General features: G+C 45.0%; 1 protein-coding gene across 1 annotated transcript in view; it reads left to right on the top strand.

Moving 5' to 3' along the window:
- The window catches only part of mgat5b (alpha-1,6-mannosylglycoprotein 6-beta-N-acetylglucosaminyltransferase B), a 64612-nt gene extending 45294 nt beyond the window's left edge, over positions 1-19318 (top strand). The window contains exons 12-17 of the mRNA XM_084571269.1: positions 1242-1397; positions 2344-2490; positions 2882-2998; positions 12112-12186; positions 15978-16237; positions 18196-19318. Coding sequence (XP_084427395.1) covers positions 1242-1397; positions 2344-2490; positions 2882-2998; positions 12112-12186; positions 15978-16237; positions 18196-18394 — 954 coding nt within the window. The 3' untranslated portion in view covers positions 18395-19318. The remainder of the gene's footprint in view (positions 1-1241; positions 1398-2343; positions 2491-2881; positions 2999-12111; positions 12187-15977; positions 16238-18195) is intronic.
- The last annotated feature ends 475 nt before the right edge of the window (positions 19319-19793 follow it).

The following is a 19793-nucleotide window of genomic DNA, read 5'->3' as shown; positions in this document are numbered from 1 at the left end:
TACAATAATTATTCTGAAGCCACAAAAACTAATTCCAGCAGCTGATAAAGAACAAAGAGAGAGTGTTAATTAATTTCCTCCTTCATTAAAGTCCAGCAGCTGACAGCAGAAACCAGAACCAGTCGTCTTCGTCTCGTCGCCAATCAGACCTGAACGGTTTCTGTCCAACTCTGCCCGGTCATGTTGCTCAGAGACAGACTGCTTCTGGACAACTGACTCCTACTACTACTGCTTCTCTCTCATGGGGGCCCCGGGGCCACTACGCTCTGCTGCTCCGGTCCATCGGCCAGGACGTCACAAAGCAGAACCTTTATCTGAGGCTGGAGGGTGTTTTGGGAAAGTATCTCAAAGAGATTTTTGCGTCATCTGATCGGATTATTTAGCTGGAACATGAGCAGATAACAATCGGTTCCTCTGGCGCCTTTACTTACTGATAATACACTACCAATAAAACTTTCTCTCAGATGCTTCCTCTATATCAAATCTTGTAAAAATATTCTAATCAGTTTTAAAACAGTGTATGACTGTTTTCCACGGCCTTAATAAGGTGACCCGTTGATCAACAGAGATTTAAAATCAGTTGATCAGCTCACCATTAATTATAAGTCTTCCTTGTTCCAGTAAATACACAGATTTGGTTTGTTATTCGTCACTAGATGATGGTGTTTTCTAACAACCAGACTGTTTTGCTCAGGTTGAGGTCAAACTCTTGACTCCCCGCCTCCCTTTGCTCTGCTTCCTCCGCTCTATCCAAATGTCTGTAACTCTGATGAATGAGTTCTGCTCGTTTAACTGACCGGTCAAAGGAGCAGTGGTCCTGCAGCACAAGTGATTTAGAGTTTATGAAGTAAACACAAATGCAAATGAAATCAATAAAGGGGAATAAAAGCTGGAGCCGGCGTCTTCAGATATGCTGCGTGCAGTCAAACGAGACGCGTCCGGCTGACGTAGCTTAATGTGACGCCAATTAGTTCATTAAAACTTTGCTCTGAAGTATTCAGATGAGCTGGCATTTCCACTCCAGAAGTTAAATATGGGAGTTTTAAAGTAGAATACAAAGATGTGAAGAGACATGTGAAGAGATTGCAACCATGGCAACATAAGCCAGACACAAAGCTCAGCTGAAACTAAATAACAGGGATTTATAATACTTTAAATCCAGTAGGATTTAGTTTGCTCTGATAAATGAGCTCCTCTTTAAGTGCTTGAATCGCTTTGCCTCCCTCCTGTTCGTCTCACAGGGTAAGGAAAAGTTCCTGGCAATTCTGCATCGCTACATGGAGATCCACGGGACGGTGTACTACGAGACGCAGCGCCCCCCGGAGGTGCCCGCCTTCGTCAAGAACCACGGGCTGCTGCCTCAGCAGGAGCTGCAGCAGCTCCTCAGGAAGGCCAAGGTGGGTCTGTGTCCACAGTTTCTGAAGTTTGCAGGACTTTTTTTCTCCAGAAGGTAAAATGACGAAATAAGAGAAGCTGAGCACAGTGTTGCCAGATACAGCTGATTTTCAGCCACAAAACTTTTTTCACCCAGACTCACACAAAATATAAGATCGGTATTGAGTTTAGTACTTAAGCACCCAGACTGCTGACACTAGTGCAGCCTACGGTTGCATAAACAACTATGCAGGCGCAGCGTAGAAATCATCCAGCGACAAACTGCAGAAGCACAAAGGCAATCAAACAACAGCAATTATTTCTAATAATACCATGGTATTGTAAACATGACTGTAAAAGTATGCATGCTTGAGGCCCATCGATATCATGCTTGAGGCCCATTGTTATCATGCTTGGGGCCCATTGTTATTATGCTTGAGGCCAGTTGTTAGGCCAGTCGTTATCATGCTTGAGGCCCATTTTTATCATGCTTGAGGCCCAACGTTATCAGACATGAGGCCCCTCGTTATCATGCTTGAGGCCAGTCATTATCAGACATGAGGCCCATCGTTATCATGCTTGAGGCCCATTGTTATCATGCTTGAGGCCAGTCATTATCAGACATGAGGTCCATTGTTATCATGCTTGAGGCCCATTGTTATCATGCTTGAGGCCAGTCATTATCATGCTTGAGGTCCATTGTTATCATGTTGGATGCCCATCGTTATCATGCTGGATGCCCATCGTTATCATGCTTGAGGCCCAGTCTGGGAGGAGGCCCCCTCTAGTGGAAAGCACTGGGCCACTATCTTCCCTAGGGCCAGGTCTGGTTGAAGCAAAATTCAGTTAAAACTCAGAAATGTAGGTGAAGCTGTAATGAAGTGCCGTGTGGAGATTTTTACGCTTTTGTTGACTTGAACTAATTCTACCAGCAGCTCACCTGTCCCCTTTCCTCATTTCCCTCGCTAGCTGTTCATCGGATTTGGGTTCCCCTACGAAGGCCCCGCCCCCTTGGAGGCTATAGCCAATGGCTGCATCTTTCTCCAGCCCAAGTTTAACCCGCCGCACAGCTCTCTCAATCACGAGTTCTTCAGGGGGAAGCCCACGTCCAGGAAGGTGGATGCTCACGTGTTCATATCGTACACACTACAGACTTCCTACACTGCAAAAAAAAAGGAGATTTGTGTTGATACAAGGAAAACATGAACAGAACAGTTTGACTTTAGAGTAAATACTGTCAAATAAACAATGAATTACATTTGAAATTCTAACTTCGACAAAGTAGTTTTGCACGTTTAGACTCATGGTAGCTCTCATTTTAAACTTAAACTTAACTAACAACCAGCAAGAAAATCTTAATAAGTAATTTATGAACAGAACACGTAAAGAGAGTCAAAAGCTCCAAAATGCAAAGAGGAATTATCTTGGTAGACAAAAAAATTCAGTTTTTGTAGTGCAACAGTCTGAGTTCACACCTCCTCATTCCCTCCATTTGTTCCTCCCTCAGGTGTCCTCCCAGCATCCCTACGCGGAGCAGTACATCGGCCGGCCACACGTCATCACCATCGACTTCAATAACTCCGAAGAGTTTGATGCGACCATCCGTGAAATCATGAGGATCGATGTACGTTCATTCTCCAACACCTGGCACCACTCACTCAGCCTAATAACGGCCTGCTAGTATTATAGTCTGTCACCACACACACACACACACACACACACACACACACACACTGCTGCTGCTGCTGCATAATAGCATAGGTGAGGCCATAATTTGCTCTGGCACTCTTCACAGTCTGGCCTGACCCACTTTTGAAGCCTTTAGTAGAGCTCTTAATCACGGCTCTCCACGTTACAGTGAAATGCTTAGTTGGCTCCCTCTCCGCTCCCCGGGCTCCTAATTGCTTGAGATATCGAGCGGCTCTGTGGGTAAACTGCGCCCACACCTGGGTGTACATGGCAGCGGTCCAGAGTTCAGGCCCCGCAGGCGGTGAGCACTGTCCGGGCGACGTTGCGTTAATCAATCGCGTCGCGCTCAATCTGTCGGCGACGAGGCCCGAGCTGAGATGCATGTGTGCCTCAGCCTGTCATCTGTGTTAAATAGACCGCTTGTTTCCTGCTGATAGATGCAGAATGAAGTAAAATGTCAATCCGACAAGAAGAAAACACAGTGTTAATAACACCCGATGGAGTTTCTGTTCAGACCGTAGCAGAAGAGCAGAAACGAGCTTTGTTTTCCATAATCTTAACATGTGTGAATGTATATTTAATGATAAGATAAGACAGTCCTTTATCTGTCCCACAGTGCTGCAGCAGCACACAAGAGATTTATACTTAACAAAATGTCTCACTCAGATTTAGAACTTTGATTCCATGTCTATGTAGTGAAGCTGGTTAGTTTAGCCTAGCACACTGGGAGAAGCTCACCCGTGAAGACATCACATCTCGTTTGGTTGAGCTTTGTCACGGGGGGATGGATGGTGGTGGTGGTGGTGGGGGTTATGTGTTGGCCTTATTTCTTGGCTGGGAGAAGTTCCTGCAGTCTCAGCTTGTTGCCTGGCAACCGGTCCCCATGGTTACATATTTGGGTTTTTGTGCGGACACTAATTAGCGGGCTGGCATGGTGGATTAATGTGAATGGAGCAAACGCTAGCTGCATCCTATTGACCCCAGTCTTTGTGCTAAGCTAGCTACATTCTGATTCATGTTTGCTAAAACATATTCAAGTGACACGAGCTTAATGTGCAGCTTTAATTTTGAGGGTGTCTAGATTGAAATCATTCATGAATAAATATGACACAGCCTCTTTTTCAGAAGTGAATTAGCCTTTATGCTAAGCTAAGCTAGGCTAACCATCTGCTGGTTGATATCAAAGTGTTTTCTTTCTCTTCTAATCTTTGTGCTAAGCTAAGCTAACTAAATGCTATGTTTTAGACACATTTTTGTGATTTTAGCTGTTAACTACAACATACTATAGTTATATAATAAATCTGGTCTCAAAGTGCAGCTTTATTTACATGAACAGCAAATTTAATGAACAGTCTTTTAACCTTTTAGTTTGTTTTTGGTATTGGGTGGAGCGAAGTTAGCTACTTCATATTTTTCCCCAGTTTTTGTGCTAAGCTAACCTAAGCTAACTAAATGTTGGTTCATATTGAGCATGAATGTGTTTTTGTCTTTTAGCGAATAAAATACAAAAATACAATTTATATATAATACAAATACAAAAGCCCCATTAGGTGAATCGTGAATATTAATGAACATTAAACCTGCAGTTTTATATAGAGAGAGTTTAATATACACTGCCTGGCCAAAACAAATAGTCGCCACCTGGGTTTAACTACGCACATGGGTATGAGCCTCCTACTGGATAATTACTGCATGGGCAGCTTTAATTTTAGGGTACTTACATTGAAATTGTTCACGAATTCCAGCTCTTTAATTTGTGATTTTAGCTTTTAGCTGTTTGCTGGTATTTAGTAATTTTTTAAAGTGCACATATATAAAGTGCAGCTTTAATTTGAGGGTATTTACATCCAAACTGAACAGCTCTTGTGATATTTGTCGCTAATGGATGGAGCGAAGCTAGCTAGTCTTTGTGCTAAGCTAAGCTACCTAAAATGTTGTTCATATTTAACATGAATGTGTTGAATAATGGATATGGGCTTAAGGTGCAGCTTTAATTTGACAGTATTTTCATCCAATTTAGAGGAAAGGTTCTTTATTTGGACAATTGACTCAAAAGCTTTAGTTTAAACAGCTCAGACAGCAACAATGTGAGGAGATAACTGTTTGAACAGCACAGCCGTTAGTTCAGATAACATCCAGATCCCTGGGTATAATCTCAGCCAGCTCAGCACATTTTTGGACAAGCTTTGATGATGTTTGTTCGTAGTTCTGCATAAAAAGTAAAAAAAGCGCTGGCTCAGATCTGATGTCTCCACATCAACGCGTCTGATGGAAATGAAGAAGCAGTCCACCGATAAACGTTGACTTTGAATCCTTTTCTTTTCCCCGACACGGTGGCCACCAGCATATCCTGCTTCACATAATCGATGATGGTGTGGAATAAAGAATGTGGCTCGCATGTTTCTCTAAACTGTACGGTCATTTAAAGAACGCTTTCTGCTGCTGAATTCAAATCGCCCTCTCATAAGGAGTTTTTTTTTTTTTTTTTTATCTCCCCCCGTTTTCCTCTCTGACTCGGATTCTATTATATAAAGATGCCCAACAGGCAAATTGCATTGCAGAATAGCTGATGAAGTGCCAGATACATTTCATTAAACTCAGATGGAATAAAGCAATAAGCGAGCGCTAAAAGGAAGAGAACACTAAAAAGAACCATTTATCAATTTAAAAGCCTGAGCGCTGGAGTCCCCCTCCACGGTAAACAGAGAGATCTCCCTTCAGCTTCCAACGGGAGGCGTTCTGTTTGAGCGTCTGATTACTGATCTCATCAAACCTCAATAGGTTTAAAAGTGTGGTAATTAATATAAAGCTGCCTCCGGTCTGCAGTCATGGCTTTTATACCTGCGCTCTCTCTCTCTCTCTCTCTCTCTCTCTCTCTCTCTGAGTGCATGCTGGGAGTGTGTGGAGTGTGCGGAGTTTGCGGAGAGCGTGGTGAGTTCGCTGAGAGTTTGTGAGTTTTTCTAACTTTTCTATGTATTTTCTCACGGTGTGATTGTGATGTGAGGGGTTTGTGGTTGTTGTCCGGGTAGTTTACTGTAATTTGGTGTGTGTTTGGTGGAGTTTGGTGGAGTTTAAGCCGTGTTCACGGCGGGGATGGCGTCCTCGGAGACGCCTTCCCTCTCAATCCGACACGGGGTGAGGGTTCAGCCCGACCCGTCGGTGCCGGTGGAGGAGGTTCTCCTGGCTGTGGGAGACCAGGTGGGACACGCTAACCTGTCCTACGCCTCCAGGATGAATAAAGGAGTGGTGGTGTTTGTGAAAGAGGAGCGTTTGGTGGCTGATCTGTTGGCGAGCGGAGTGACTCTGAACGGTTTATACCTGCAGGTGTCCCCGCTCGCCGTACCTTTCACCCGGGTCACCGTCTCCGGTGTTCCCCCGTTCATTCCCAACGAGGCGCTGGAGCAGGAGCTGCAGCGCTTCGGGAAGATGGCGAGCAAGTTTAAAACAGTGGGTTTAGGCTGCAAGAGTGATAAACTGAGACACGTCCAGTCCTTCAGGAGACAGGTACACATGTTCCTCACCTGTCCGTCACAGACGCTGGACGTGTCTTTCAGAGTCAGACACGGAGAGGGACATTACATGGTGTACGCCAGCACAGGGAATATGAAGTGCTTTGAGTGTGGGGATGTGGGGCACAAGCGGGTCGCCTGTCCTCACAGACCCGCGGATGGACGCACTCAGACCGCCGCGGTGTCCGGAGATGAGGCGGCGGAGGCCGCCGTCGCTAAACGGCGGAGCGGCCACGCCCCTCCGACAGAGTCTGATGGAGGACAGGACTCCAACAGACAGACAGAGGAGCAGCCAGCTGAGACAGTAGCTGTGGACAGCCCGGCTGCTTCAGGGGAAAGACCAGGAACAAGTGAGGTGCAGACAGCAGGAGGAAGTGAGGAGGTGCAGACAGCAGGAGGAAGTGAGGAGGTGCAGACAGCAGGAGAGGAGGTCCATGGGGGACACAGCGGCGGAGGGCAGGCAGCTGAATCTGACCAAAGTCAGGCTGCTGGTGTAGAGGTGAGGAGGGGGGAGTCAGGTGTGACACAGACTGTGGGTGAGGAGGAGGACGGGATGGACTATGACTCAGACTCTGACTGTGTCTCTGTAGCAGACTCACAGTCTTTGAGTGGAGACATATACACCTTACAGGACATCAACACTTTCCTGGATGAAACTTTTGGACAGTCCGTTAAAGTGACAGATTTTTTCCCTGATTCAGATAAATTTATAAAAACTGTCACAACTTTACAGAAGACGGTCGGAGTTGACGTCTTGGATGAGAAAAAACGTTTCAGACTAAGGAAATATATGACAGCTTTAAGAAAGATAAAGAAAGGGAAAGGAAAAGGATCCAAACGTTTAAGAGCTCATGTTTAAGATGATGATGATGATGATGAGTGTGGCGCACATCTTACTGCTCTTTCTGTCCTTTCCTGTCTCTCTCTCTCTGCTTCCTATGAACAAGCTCAGAATAGGAATTTTAAACATCAACGGAGGGAGAGACCAGCATAAGAGAGCATTAGTGTCACAGATGGCCTCCTACAAAAAACTGGACATCATTTTCCTACAGGAGACCCACAGTGACACCAACAATGAGGTGGACTGGGGTCTGTGGTGGAGAGGACATTACACATTATCACATGGCACCAACCTGTCTGCAGGTGTAGCCACTCTGATCTCTCCAGGCCTGGACATTAAAGTCACCTCCACCTCTGAGATCATGGCAGGCAGAGCTGTGGCTGTTAAAGCTGAAGTTCAGAGTTTCAGTTTCTGTCTGATCAACATCTATGCTCCAAATCAGGGCCCAGACAGGCTGGACCTGTTTCAGAAGGTCTCTGCCTTCATCAAACAGTGCAGTCAGGACGAAGTTTTAGTGATGGGGGGTGACTGGAACTGTACCACTGACTTCACTCTGGACAGGATAGGACAAGAGCCCCACCTACAGTCTGCTACAGCCCTGGCGCAGCTGGGAGCGGAGGTGGGGGTGGTGGACGTATGGCGGCTCAAACATCCTAACGATAGACAGTACACATGGGTGAAGGTGGTAGATGGGGGGGTGAGTGCAGCCAGACTAGACAGGATTTACATGTCACATTCATATAGCAACAGATTATTGAACAGTCGCATTCTTCCAGTAGGGTTCACCGATCACCATTTAGTCACTTTAGATTTTCACATCACACAAACATCCAAATGCAGCTCATACTGGCACTTCAATGTGAAGCTGCTGCAGGACACAGATTTCTGTAAGAAATTTGAGGCATTTTGGGAAATTTGGAGGGGGAGGAAGAGTGAATTTGAGTTTTTGAGTCAGTGGTGGGAGGTAGGTAAGGCACACATTAGGGTTTTCTGTCAGCAGTACACTAGTCATTCCACAACACGGATCAGAAGAACCATACAACACTTAGAGCAGGATATCAGGGACATGGAGGACAGGCTTCACACACACCACAGCACAGACACACACACACTACACCAAAAGAAACAGGAACTGAGCACGTTTTTACAGGAGAGGGTAAAAGGGGTTTTGGTTAGAGCACGTTTCACCACCGTCCGGGAGATGGACGCTCCCACCTCTTTCTTCTTTAATTTAGAAAAATCAGTGTCAAGGAAAAAACAGATGGTCTGTCTCCGCCTTCCTGATGGGTCAGTAACTACAGACCAGGGTGAGATGAGGAGGCATGCAGTGGATTTTTACAGCGCCCTCTTCAGAGCGGAGGACGTCCACAGAGGGTGCCAGGACGAGCTGCTGCAGGGACTTCCTCAGCTCAGCTCCGAGGACAGAGTCCCCCTGGATGCCCACATTTCATTGGAGGAGCTTACTGCTGCAGTGGGACAGATGGCCTCTGGTCGGGCCCCGGGACTGGACGGACTACCTGCGGATTTTTATAAACGCTTCTGGAGGATTTTGGGTGCTGACCTGTGGGGGGTGCTGCAGGAGTGCTCAAGGACAGGATTGCTGCCGGCCTCCTGCCGGAGTGCCGTTCTTTCTTTAATCCCCAAAAAAGGAGACTTAGCACTTTTAAAAAACTGGAGGCCTGTGGCGTTACTATGCACAGACTATAAACTTTTATCAAAGGTGCTCGCCAACAGGCTCAAACAAGTACTGGATATAATCATCCACAGGGACCAGTCTTACTGTGTCCCGGACAGGTCCATTATGGACAACCTGTTTTTAATGAGAGACTTGGTTGATATATGTAAATTGTACAGTTTTGACATGGGGGTGTTTTCACTGGACCAGGAGAAAGCTTTTGACAGAGTGGATCATGGTTTTCTTTTTGGCACTTTAAGGGCTTTTGGTTTTGGTGGTGGTTTTTTGTCACTGCTGGGTTTGTTGTACACAGACGCGTGTTGTTTAGTGAAGGTGGGTGGAGGGTTGAGCTGTCCAGTCAAAGTTAGGAGGGGTATTAGACAAGGCTGTCCCATTTCTGGACAGCTCTACAGTCTAGCAATAGAACCTTTACTTTGTAGACTTAGGTCTAAGCTGACAGGGCTGCGTTTACCCGGTCTGCCCCCGCGGCCCCCATTAGTGTTATCGGCCTATGCTGATGATATCAGTGTGTTGATCAGAGACCAGGGGGATGTAGATAACCTGACAGAAAGCCTTACACTGTACCAGAACGCTTCCTCTGCCAAAGTAAACTGGGACAAGAGCGAAGCATTACTAATCGGGCAGTGGACAGACAGGCAGACACCTAAGCTACCAGGGGACTTAGGCTGGGGTAGACAGGGACTCAGGGTACTAGGGGTCTTTCTAGGGACTGAGGAGTATGAGAGGAAGAACTGGGAGGGTGTTCTGGAGAAGGTGTGTGCCAGACTAACCAAATGGAAATGGCTGCTCCCTCAGCTCTCTTACAGGGGCCGGGTTCTCATTGCCAATAACTTGGTCGCCTCGGCCCTTTGGCACAGACTGACCGTCCTAACTCCACCAAGAGGCCTGATTAACAGCATTCAGAAGGAGATTGTGAACTTCTTCTGGTCTGGGCAGCACTGGACACGGGCTTCTGTCCTGTACCTGCCGGTGCAGGAGGGTGGACAGGGACTGGTGGATATAGACTCTCGGATCACAGCACTCAGACTGCAGACCGCCCAGAGGCTGCTGTACAGCCTCGGTCTGCCATGGATAGACACAGCCTGTCTCTTGCTCAGGAAGGCTGGACGACTCGGCTACGACAAGCAGCTGTTCCTAGTCCAGCCTCAGTCTGTGGACACAACAGGACTAACATCGTTCTACCGGTCGGTGCTACAGGCCTGGCAGACTCTAACATCTAAACGGAAGACTGGGACCACACCAGGGATGTGGATCTTCGAAGAGCCACTCTTTGGGAACAGCATCATCACATCTCAGGTCCTGTCGTCTGCCAGCCTGAGAGTCAGACTGAGAGAGGCTGGACTAGTCAAGCTGGGTCATCTCATGAAGACATCTGTCCCTCATCTTGCAGACATGCTCAGCATCCGGTCCACCAGAGTGCTGCTCAGGCTGGTGGAGGAGGTCTGTGCTTCCCTGCCAGCAGGCCTCAGAGCGTTTGCGGAGGACCGTACTCTATCTGAACAATGGGATGACGAATGTGAATACGTCTTCCCCTCCCTGGATGTGTCTCCAGCTGTGGGACAATGGCAGCCGGAGGAAGACAACCTGCTGAGTCTGAAGACCCTAGAGTCTACAGACTTTGAGACTCTGGAGAAGAAAGACCTCTACTTCCTCAGCGTCAAGGTGTTAAACTTACGCTCCCTGGCAGGGGTGAAGGTGTCCAGGTGGACTGAGGTCTTTGGCATGGGAACCTCCCCGAAGGGCTGTTGGCGGTCCCTGTACAAACCTCCTGTCAACAAACGGACAGGAGACCTCCAGTGGAGGATCGTACACGGGGCCATAGCTACAAACAGGTATCTGGTGCACCTTGATCCTAACACAGGGGACGGCTGTCCTTTTTGCTCCCAGTCAGAGACAGTCTTCCATCTCTTTGTCCAGTGTCCCAGATTAGAGGCTTTGTTCAGGTACCTACAGAGGTGGTTTCAGGGCTTAGGTGAACTGTTTTCTTTTAGTCTTTTTATTTTTGGGCCTATTTATTGCAACAGAAAGAAGTCTGTCCACCAACTAATTAATTTTATCTCAGGGACAGCTAAGTTGGCTATCTGGAAGACTAGGAAGAACAGGGTCAGAGGTCAGGGGTCAGAGGACGTGGTGTCCATGGTGACCGGGCTGCTGGCAGCTCGACTCAAGGTAGAGTTCAGTTTTTATGAATTGACTGGACGAACACAGGAGTTTGTAAAGATGTGGGCTGTGAAAGATGTTCTGTGTTCAGTTGGAGAAAACTCTCTGTTACTGAACTTTTAACAAGTTTGTTTGTTTGATTTTGTTTGTTTTGTTTGTTTGTTGTTTTATTTGTTTTTTTTTGGTTTGCTTTTTGAGTTTTACAGGAAAAGTAAAGAATGAACTGTAAAAAAGGAAAATTAGGAAATAAAGGTTGATTTAAAATTCAATTCTCTCTCTCTCTCTCTCTCTCTCTCTCTCTCTCTCTCTCTCTCTCTCTCTCTCTCCCTCTCCCTCTCCCTCTCTCTCTCTCTCTCCCTCTCCCTTTCCCTCTCTCTCTCTCTCTGACCTTGTTTGCATGTAATACCAGAACGAAGAGGAGAGTTTATTGATCTTTATTTAATTTATTGTTTGCCGTCACAAATCAGACAGTGATTGATTTACAGCAGCACAGAGGACCCGGACCGGGCCTCCTCAGAGCGGGACGCCCCGCGGCCCGCCACCCGCCGCCCGCCGCCACTTTCACCCACTCTCTGACATATATATCGACGCAGTCATCACAAAAAATAATGAGATCAATTTTTAAAGCTGTCACCTGTGATATATTAGCTCATTGATTTTAATGGGAGGCTTTTGGCTCCACATGGGCCCTTTCACAATTACGCTAATGAATATGTCAGCGTTGATTGACTATCAGATGCTCGGTTCCTGTAATTACACTGACTTGGTTTTATTTACACTCACACTCCCTCTCTCTCTCTCTCTCTCTCTCTGCTGCGCTGATTCCTCATCTGTGTTTGCAGGTGAAGCCTTTCCTGCCCTACGAGTACACCTGTGAGGGAATGCTGGAAAGACTTCACGCCTACATACAGAACCAGGTGGGTCAGCTGGTTTCTATTTGCACATGTGTTAACTTTAAAGGATTATAACATCCTTTCTATAACAGATGTTATTGATGTTAATGCACATTACTGCACCTTATCTTTTTAATCCTTCCTTCTGTCTCTGTTTCTCGTACATTTGTACATATGGATTTTTTGCGTACACTAATTTAATTTAATTTAATTTAATTTAATTATATATTTTTTTAAAAAATTTTAATTTAATTTTTAATTTTAATTTTCTAAATATTACCAGCTTTTTTATTTTTTACTAGCGGTTCTCAGAAGTATTTTATTTTTATTTATTTATTTTATTTGCGACTGAGCCAAGCAGTTTCCCCTTTGGATGAATGTCTAGCTCTGTCTAAATCTAAATCTAGCCAAAAAAAAATAATTGCTGAAACAAGGGCAAATTGACTCTTCGAAGACTTTTCTTCATCTTCAAGAACAAGTCCAGTTTCCCTTGTTTCCTCTCTTTTTTTTGGATGGACTACAATGTGGACGACTGAGAACCTTCAAAGACAAATGATTATTATTATTATTATTTTACTTTATTTTACTTTCAGTCACATTTGGATCCATGTTTTAAAGGTTGCACACGACTGCACAGCACCAGCAAGTACGACCTTTGAAGTCTAATTATTTTAATCATATATTCTGACTCTTCTGAATTATATATTGCTGTAATTAATACAGACGGAGAACGTGATCCTCTATAATCGATACCGTGATGTGGGTTCATGAAACATTTATTTCCCATATAAGAGACAATGGGTTTTTTCCTTTCATCTCCCAGAGGGAGGAGTTATTTGGTGGTTTTATGGTCGTGTGTGAACGTGTTGTTCTCAGATGTCCCAAGGTCACTGATATTAGGAAAGCAAGAAAAACGCCTCCTTTTAATAAGATTGCCATGTGGAGATAAAGACATTTCAGAGAAGCACCCGATGAATTCTGTAAAATGTCTGCGTAACCGAAACCATTTTGTTTCCGTTGCAATAAAACGCTTCCAGTGGAGACAGACGACTGGTTGTTCAGTGTCTTGTGTTAATGTCCTCGCCTCCTGCAACCATTACCTCTTGTTGCTGAAGCTGCTACAGTTCAGTAAACAAACAACAATCATTGGTGCAAGATCCATAGGTTTCATCGTCGTCGTCAGTTCAGTTTAGCAGTGTGAGTCTGAAGCCTCCAGCGTGCAGAGCTTCACAGACCTACATGCTCTTGTGTTTATATGGTGCTTTTCTACATATTAGCACTTAAAGCAGTTTTATGTGGCAAGTTCCAGGGAATCGAACCACTGACCCTCCAGTTACTAATTGACCGTTCTCCAGTGCAGCCATTGCATACATGCATGTCACTGTAGCCCCTCCCCCGTTTCCTGAATTCCCATAATCCCGTATATAAAGATTGACAAACCCTCTGTGGCGTCATCAATATGTTTTTGAAGCTTGGCGTGGCGTCTCCGTCCGTCTCCATCTCTGCCTGACTCCATCTAACTCCCAGCTGGTTCATCCGTGTTTAAAGAGTTGGAGTGTAAGTCAATCAAAGAAGCCAGTTGTTATAATCTGAGAAATTAGCTGCAGACACCAAAACAGTAGACTCGCTGACGGAGCCTCTAGTGGACGTTAGAGGAACTACTTGAACCAGACAGACTTAAAACTACAGCAGTGGCAATGGGCCAAATTTCTGAATAAGTCTAGTTCCAGTCAACTTGTTAGCTTGTTAGCAAGGAGGAGTTTTCCCTGTTGTTTATCGGACTCTTTATCGGGAACGTGAGCTAAATTGTTCAGTTTATTTCTGTAATCTTAGTTAACTGTTAACTGGAAGTTTAGCCCACATCCCCAATAAACTCTAGGTCCACCTCTGAACCTAATGAAAAACGTGTTTGACCATTAATTGTCCACTGTCCACGGTTTTTTAAACGAGACTCACTGTGCTGTTTCCGTATTTACTCCTCTGCTGCACAGCCCGACGTCTGCGATTAAATCCTTTTGCTGCAGGCACCAGCTGCAGTCTTAATAGACAGCTTAATCACAGTTACTAATTTTTCTCTATGATTCTCCCCGAGTTAAGTGATGAAAGAGAAAATTGCTCCTCGTATGTAAAGTACTTGTTTTCCGACCTCCGTGCGCATTAAAACAGGAATTAATCAGCAATCATTATGTGTCCTGCCGTGGCAGTTTCTCAGATTAAACACCTTTTAAAAGCAACACGTGTTTACAGATGTTGTCGTGATCCAGCCACATCTGTCAGCCTGCTGTGCTCCACGGCGGCGGCGGCGGGTTAAAGAAATGCGTCGACCTCTGACAGCATCTTCCCTCGGCTGTCAGAAAAGTCTGAACACGGCCGACTGAGGCTGTGGCTGCAGCCGCCCGGCGTGTTCAACAGCAGAATCCCAATCAGGCTCCTTTTCCCTTTCTGACACATCTCTAAACCTACTCGTTTCTCGTTCTCTCGCCGAAGCCTTCTCCTGAGGCTGTGGCTCAGGTGGTGCAGCGGGTTGTCCACTAATCGCAGGGTTGGCCGTTTGATCCCCAGGTTACTCTCGATGGCAGGCACGTACGTGAATGGTTGAATGGGAAAGCTGGTGCTTTGTTCAGCTTATATTGCCTTTAAATAGAAAGCAGTTCATAGGCCCAATAAGCATTCACTGTGGAAAGCAAGCAGAGTTTAAAGTGTGGTCGTCATAGCAGAGGGCAGTAATACACCCTGTAGCTCTAAACTGTCATAAATCCTAAATAACCAGTTGCAGAAAACAGGTTCAGCTTCCAGGTTCTACCAGATGGTATAACTAAGTTATATGCCTTTAACTTCAAAAATAATAAAATGTCTTCCAGGTATATTTAAAACGGATAAAAAGTTTGATTAATTTGCTTTAACACGTGCTAACTATGGAAATCCCAGCTCTAATAAAACCTATTTTATGCTTGACTCTTCCACACTGCTTTTAAATATATCAAGCTGCGACAGGAAGCCGTGTCATTCAGCCATTTCTTTTTTAAAACATGTACTAAACCCTTTTTGCAATAACCATGCCAAACACAAGTGCTTGCTACAATAGTGGATGGAACAAGCAAACGGAGAAAGGCTGCACAGATGGAACCCAGAAATAAGCCAATCTTGGGACGGGCCCAGAAAAGACGAGCTAGGGTCCCCTCAATCGATTTGCACTTATCCCATGTAGCTGAAACAATGAGAGATAACAATCCTGGTTATCTCTCATTAACTTCCCCTCACCTCCGTTCGCTGCACAGCTGCGGTTCAGGTTCTTTCACCTGTGATTCGTCCGTGGTTCTGTTTATCGACCCGACCGAAGTTGCTCCGATCTCATAACCAGGTTTAATCCCGAGACGGTCACTGGATCAAATGAACGATTTCATGAAGTTCAAGCCCCCGCACAGAAAGACTAAAACTTTTAAGATTTACTGTAATTACACGTGTTCCATTCTCTTTTCATAACTCCGTATTCTCTGGAGCTGCGTGTTGCACATGTGAGATCAGGGATGTTGTGCAGCGGCGACTTGGAGATTTGAAGCCTGGTTATTGCCTGCCGCCACTCTGAGCCTGTTTAATAAAGAGGTCTGGAGGCCAGAGGGACATGTCAGAGAAATGTTATTACCTGGATTTTATGAATAGCCCCTGCTGGATCGGAGGGAGGAGCGGGGGGATCTCATTTGTTATTGGAGGCATAACTGTTTTCTTAGGATTTCCTGAAGGTTGACGTTTTTAAAATTGAGCTCCGTGTTGGTGTAAACCTGACTCATTTATTCATTTCCCTTTGGCTCCTGCAGGACTTCTGCTCCCCCGAAGCTCCGTTTCCTCCGGTCAACTCGTCTCAGACCTGGCTCAGTCCTTTCATCCTCCTGCCCGGCTCCAGGCTCCTAACCTGGGCCTCCAACGCCAGCGCCGTCTCATCCTGGCCTCCCCTCGCCGCCCTGCGCCTGCTGGCGTCGCTGCAGGGCCAGTCGTGTGTGAGAGCGTGCCAGAGCGAAGGACTCGTCTGCGAGCCGGCCTTTTACCGCTTCATCAACATCAGAGAGGCCTTTAGCGCGTAAGAAGTCTGGCTTTTTATTTAGTTAATCTGTTAAACGAGGTTCATTTGCAGCCACCATATGTGGTGTCTTGGCTTTAGTAAAGATTTATTTTATAAATCTCAGTCTCCTCTTTCATGTTTGAATGTGTAGGTAGAGTTTTATGCCAATGCGTGTGATATACACTGGAAATAAACCTTAAGAGTCTACGGGATTTATATCACACCACAAAAATTTTAAAATTGAGTAAAGTGTTTAGAAGTTTGAAATCTAACTTTAAAAAAATGGTTTTGAAACTCTAAACTAATTAATCTCTAAAATACTGGAGCTGCCAAAGTTGACAAATTCCTTTTAATAACGCTTTTTCTGTTCATTGTGACCTCTGAGTCCGGACGTGATCAAAGCAGCAGTAACGCTGTGGAAAGCAAGCGGAGCCTGAAGTGTGGCTGTCGTGAATATCATGCCCTGTAGCTCAAAACTGTAAGAAAAAAAAGAAGTAGAAGAATAAAGCGAGCAGGAAGAAGTGTGCCTCATTTGAATGACGGCTTCAAAGTCCGACCAGATGGCTCTCACCACAAGAACAAAAATATCTGCATTTACTGTCCCTGTGATCTGAGCCGGGAGCTTTCTGAGGAGCTTCAAAAATATCTCCTCCAGCTACATTTCAAACAGATATTAAAAACAGTGCATATTAATTAGCTTTCCAACCTTGTAAAAAAAAGTTTTGAAAACTGGAAACTTGAGTTTAAAAATGGTGACACTTTATTCTAAAAACAGAAGGTCATTTGCTCTTAATGTGTTGGTTCCAAACACTCCAGTAACTCACCAGGTAAAGTGAGATCGCTCTGCTCATGACTGACAATGGATATGATAACATGTTCTATTCTCTCTGGCGCCACATGTAGCACACATGGAGGCTGGAAATTAATTAAATGTTTCACTTAACACTTAACGATTCAAAAAGTATTTTGCATTTTCAAATTACACTGTTCTTCATGCCACACTTAATTTGTGAAATAGTTTTGTTGAAATTATCCAAAAAAACATTCATCTGAAAACATTGGACAAAAACATTTCCTCCAAACTGCTTCATGGCTCATTTGAACTTCTAGTTTTCAAATTTGCTCCGCATTAATAAGTAGAGAAGAAGAAGAAGAAGCCAGCTCACATTCAGTCTTGGAAGTTCTGCAGCATTAATATTAAATACACAGCCTGGCCAAAGAAAACAAGTCTCCGCCTGGATTTAACTGATCAAACAGGTAGGAGCCTCCTATTGGATAATTACTGCATGGGTGATTATCTTTCAGCTGACAACAAGTTATTTAAGCCCAACTGATGCAATGAGTAGCTTCTCATTTCTTCAACAACCATGTCTAAAGACACATCCTGTGGTCGTCTGTTTGAGAAGGGTCAAATCATTGGCATGCATCAAGCAGAGAAAACATCTAAGGAGATTGTAGAAACTACTAAAACTGGGTTAAGAACTGTCCAAGGCATTATTAAAAACTGGAAGGATAGTGGAGAACCATCGTCTTCCAGGAAGAAATGTGGTAAGAACAAGTAAGAACATTTCCACACACAATGTGAAGGGAACTCAAGGGATTGGGACTGAACAGCTGTGTAGCCTTAAGAAAACCACTAATCAGTGAGGCTAACTGGAAAAAAAGGCTTCAATTTGCTAGGGAGCATAAAAATTGGACTCTGGAGCAATGGAAGAAGGTCATGTGGTCTGATGAGTCCAGATTTACCCTGTTCCAGAGTGATGGGGGCATCAGGGTAAGAAGAGAGGCAGATGAAGTGATGCACCCATCATGCCTAGTGTCTACTGTACAAGCCTGTGGGGGCAGTGCTATGATCTGGGGTTGCTGCAGTTGCTCAGGTCTAGGTTCAGCAACATTATGTGTCCAAAGAATGAGGTCAGCTGACTACCTGAATATACTGAATTACTGTCCTCCTCCTCCTCTGTCTTGTTTCCCAGGCTGGACCTCCAGTGTGAAGGAGTGGAGGCTGAGATGAACCACCTCTTTCCTGCCTTCTCGGCGGAGCACGCTGAATGCGGCCTCCAGCAGGACCCGCTGCTGTTCAGCTGCGCAGGCTCCAGCGCCAAATACCAGCGCCTTTGCCCCTGCAGGGACTATCGCGACGGCCAGGTGGCGCTGTGCAGGGACTGCCTATGACCAGCGGGGCTCCCGGCGGGTGGAGGCTCTTTTTAAACTCTTGGACAGTCGCAAGAGACTCTTTCTGGCAAATGGTGAAAAAAAAGTGACTCTCTTACCTCTGACCAAGGACTGGCTGCCAAAGTGGGTAAGGTGTTAATAACTCTCTCAGGGAACTGCATGATTGTACTTTGAGTCCGGTGAGTGTGAAGCCTCGGTTCAGAGGTTTTATTGGCCGCGTTAGGGCCACGGCTTTTAAGCGATCGATGAATCAGTTAGATTAGAAAAAGAAATGGCGAGCAAAGAGAAAAAAAAATAAATAAATAAATATGCTTGAACCTCACAATGTTTACTCAGTGTAGTGTGATCATAGTGGAGTTTGAATATTTGTACTAGATGCACCCAAAGCCATTTGCACCATGTCGAGATGTGCTATTTTAAATGTGACGAACAGATTTGTACATAAGTGTTGTTTAATAAAATACAGGGGAAAAGATGTCACTGTTGTCTAGAATTTATTGCATTAAAAGAAAAATTATATTTATGATCCCTTCCTTTCAGTTTCACACTCATTAGTTTGTCTCTGAAGCAGATTCTTGTTTTATGGAAGGCAGTATCCCTATGAACCTCCTCCTCCTCTACAGAGGCTGTGGTTCAGGTGGAAGAACGGGTTGGCCACTAATTGCAGGTTTGGCCGTTTGATCCCTGAGTTAGTCTCGAGGGCAGGGAAGCATGTTGCACTAGTCACTAGTCCAGAAAAGTGCTATGTTCAGCTTATATGGCCTTAAATAAAAAGCAGTTTATAGGCCCAATGAGCGTTTGCTGTGGAAAGCAAGCGGAGTTTGAAGTGTAGTTGTAGTAGCCGAGGACAGTAGATGCGCCCTGTAGCTCTAAACTGCCACAAATCCCAAACAAACAGTACAAGAAAGCAGAAAAAATGGATAAAGGGACTTGTCTTTTCAATGTCAAAGTTCTACCAGATGGTTCTCTCTGCAAGAACTGAGAACTGACATGATCGAAATCTTTCTGAGCAGCTAAAACGCCGATAAGAGGAATACAAACTTCAAAAATATCTCTTGCAGGTGGATTTAAAACATATTTAAAAAAGGGGGCGGGGGGGGGGGTTCATGTGGTGATGACCTTTAAATGCCTTAAAAAAAACTGTTCGTCATATTAGGAACATTTCAAACACTTCTCAGACAGAAACCTTATCATTAAGATGAACAACCATTGTTTGTGTCTCTGATTTCATTTGGTAATTGTTTGTCATAGAGTTTTTTCTCCAGTCTATCTAATTACGTTAATAAAAGACATAAACTTGACACCACATATAGACTTTAATCTGAAGGTTTCCTAGAGTTAAACCTTGTCTTTCTATTATATCTCATTTCTTGTTTGTGTGTTTGCGTGGGCTTCATTA

Source organism: Chelon labrosus, assembly GCF_963514085.1.
Source record: "Chelon labrosus genome assembly, chromosome: 21".
NCBI classification, from domain to species: domain Eukaryota; kingdom Metazoa; phylum Chordata; class Actinopteri; order Mugiliformes; family Mugilidae; genus Chelon; species Chelon labrosus.
Note: the sequence above shows the minus strand (reverse complement) of the source record. Positions and strands in the feature narration are given on the sequence as shown.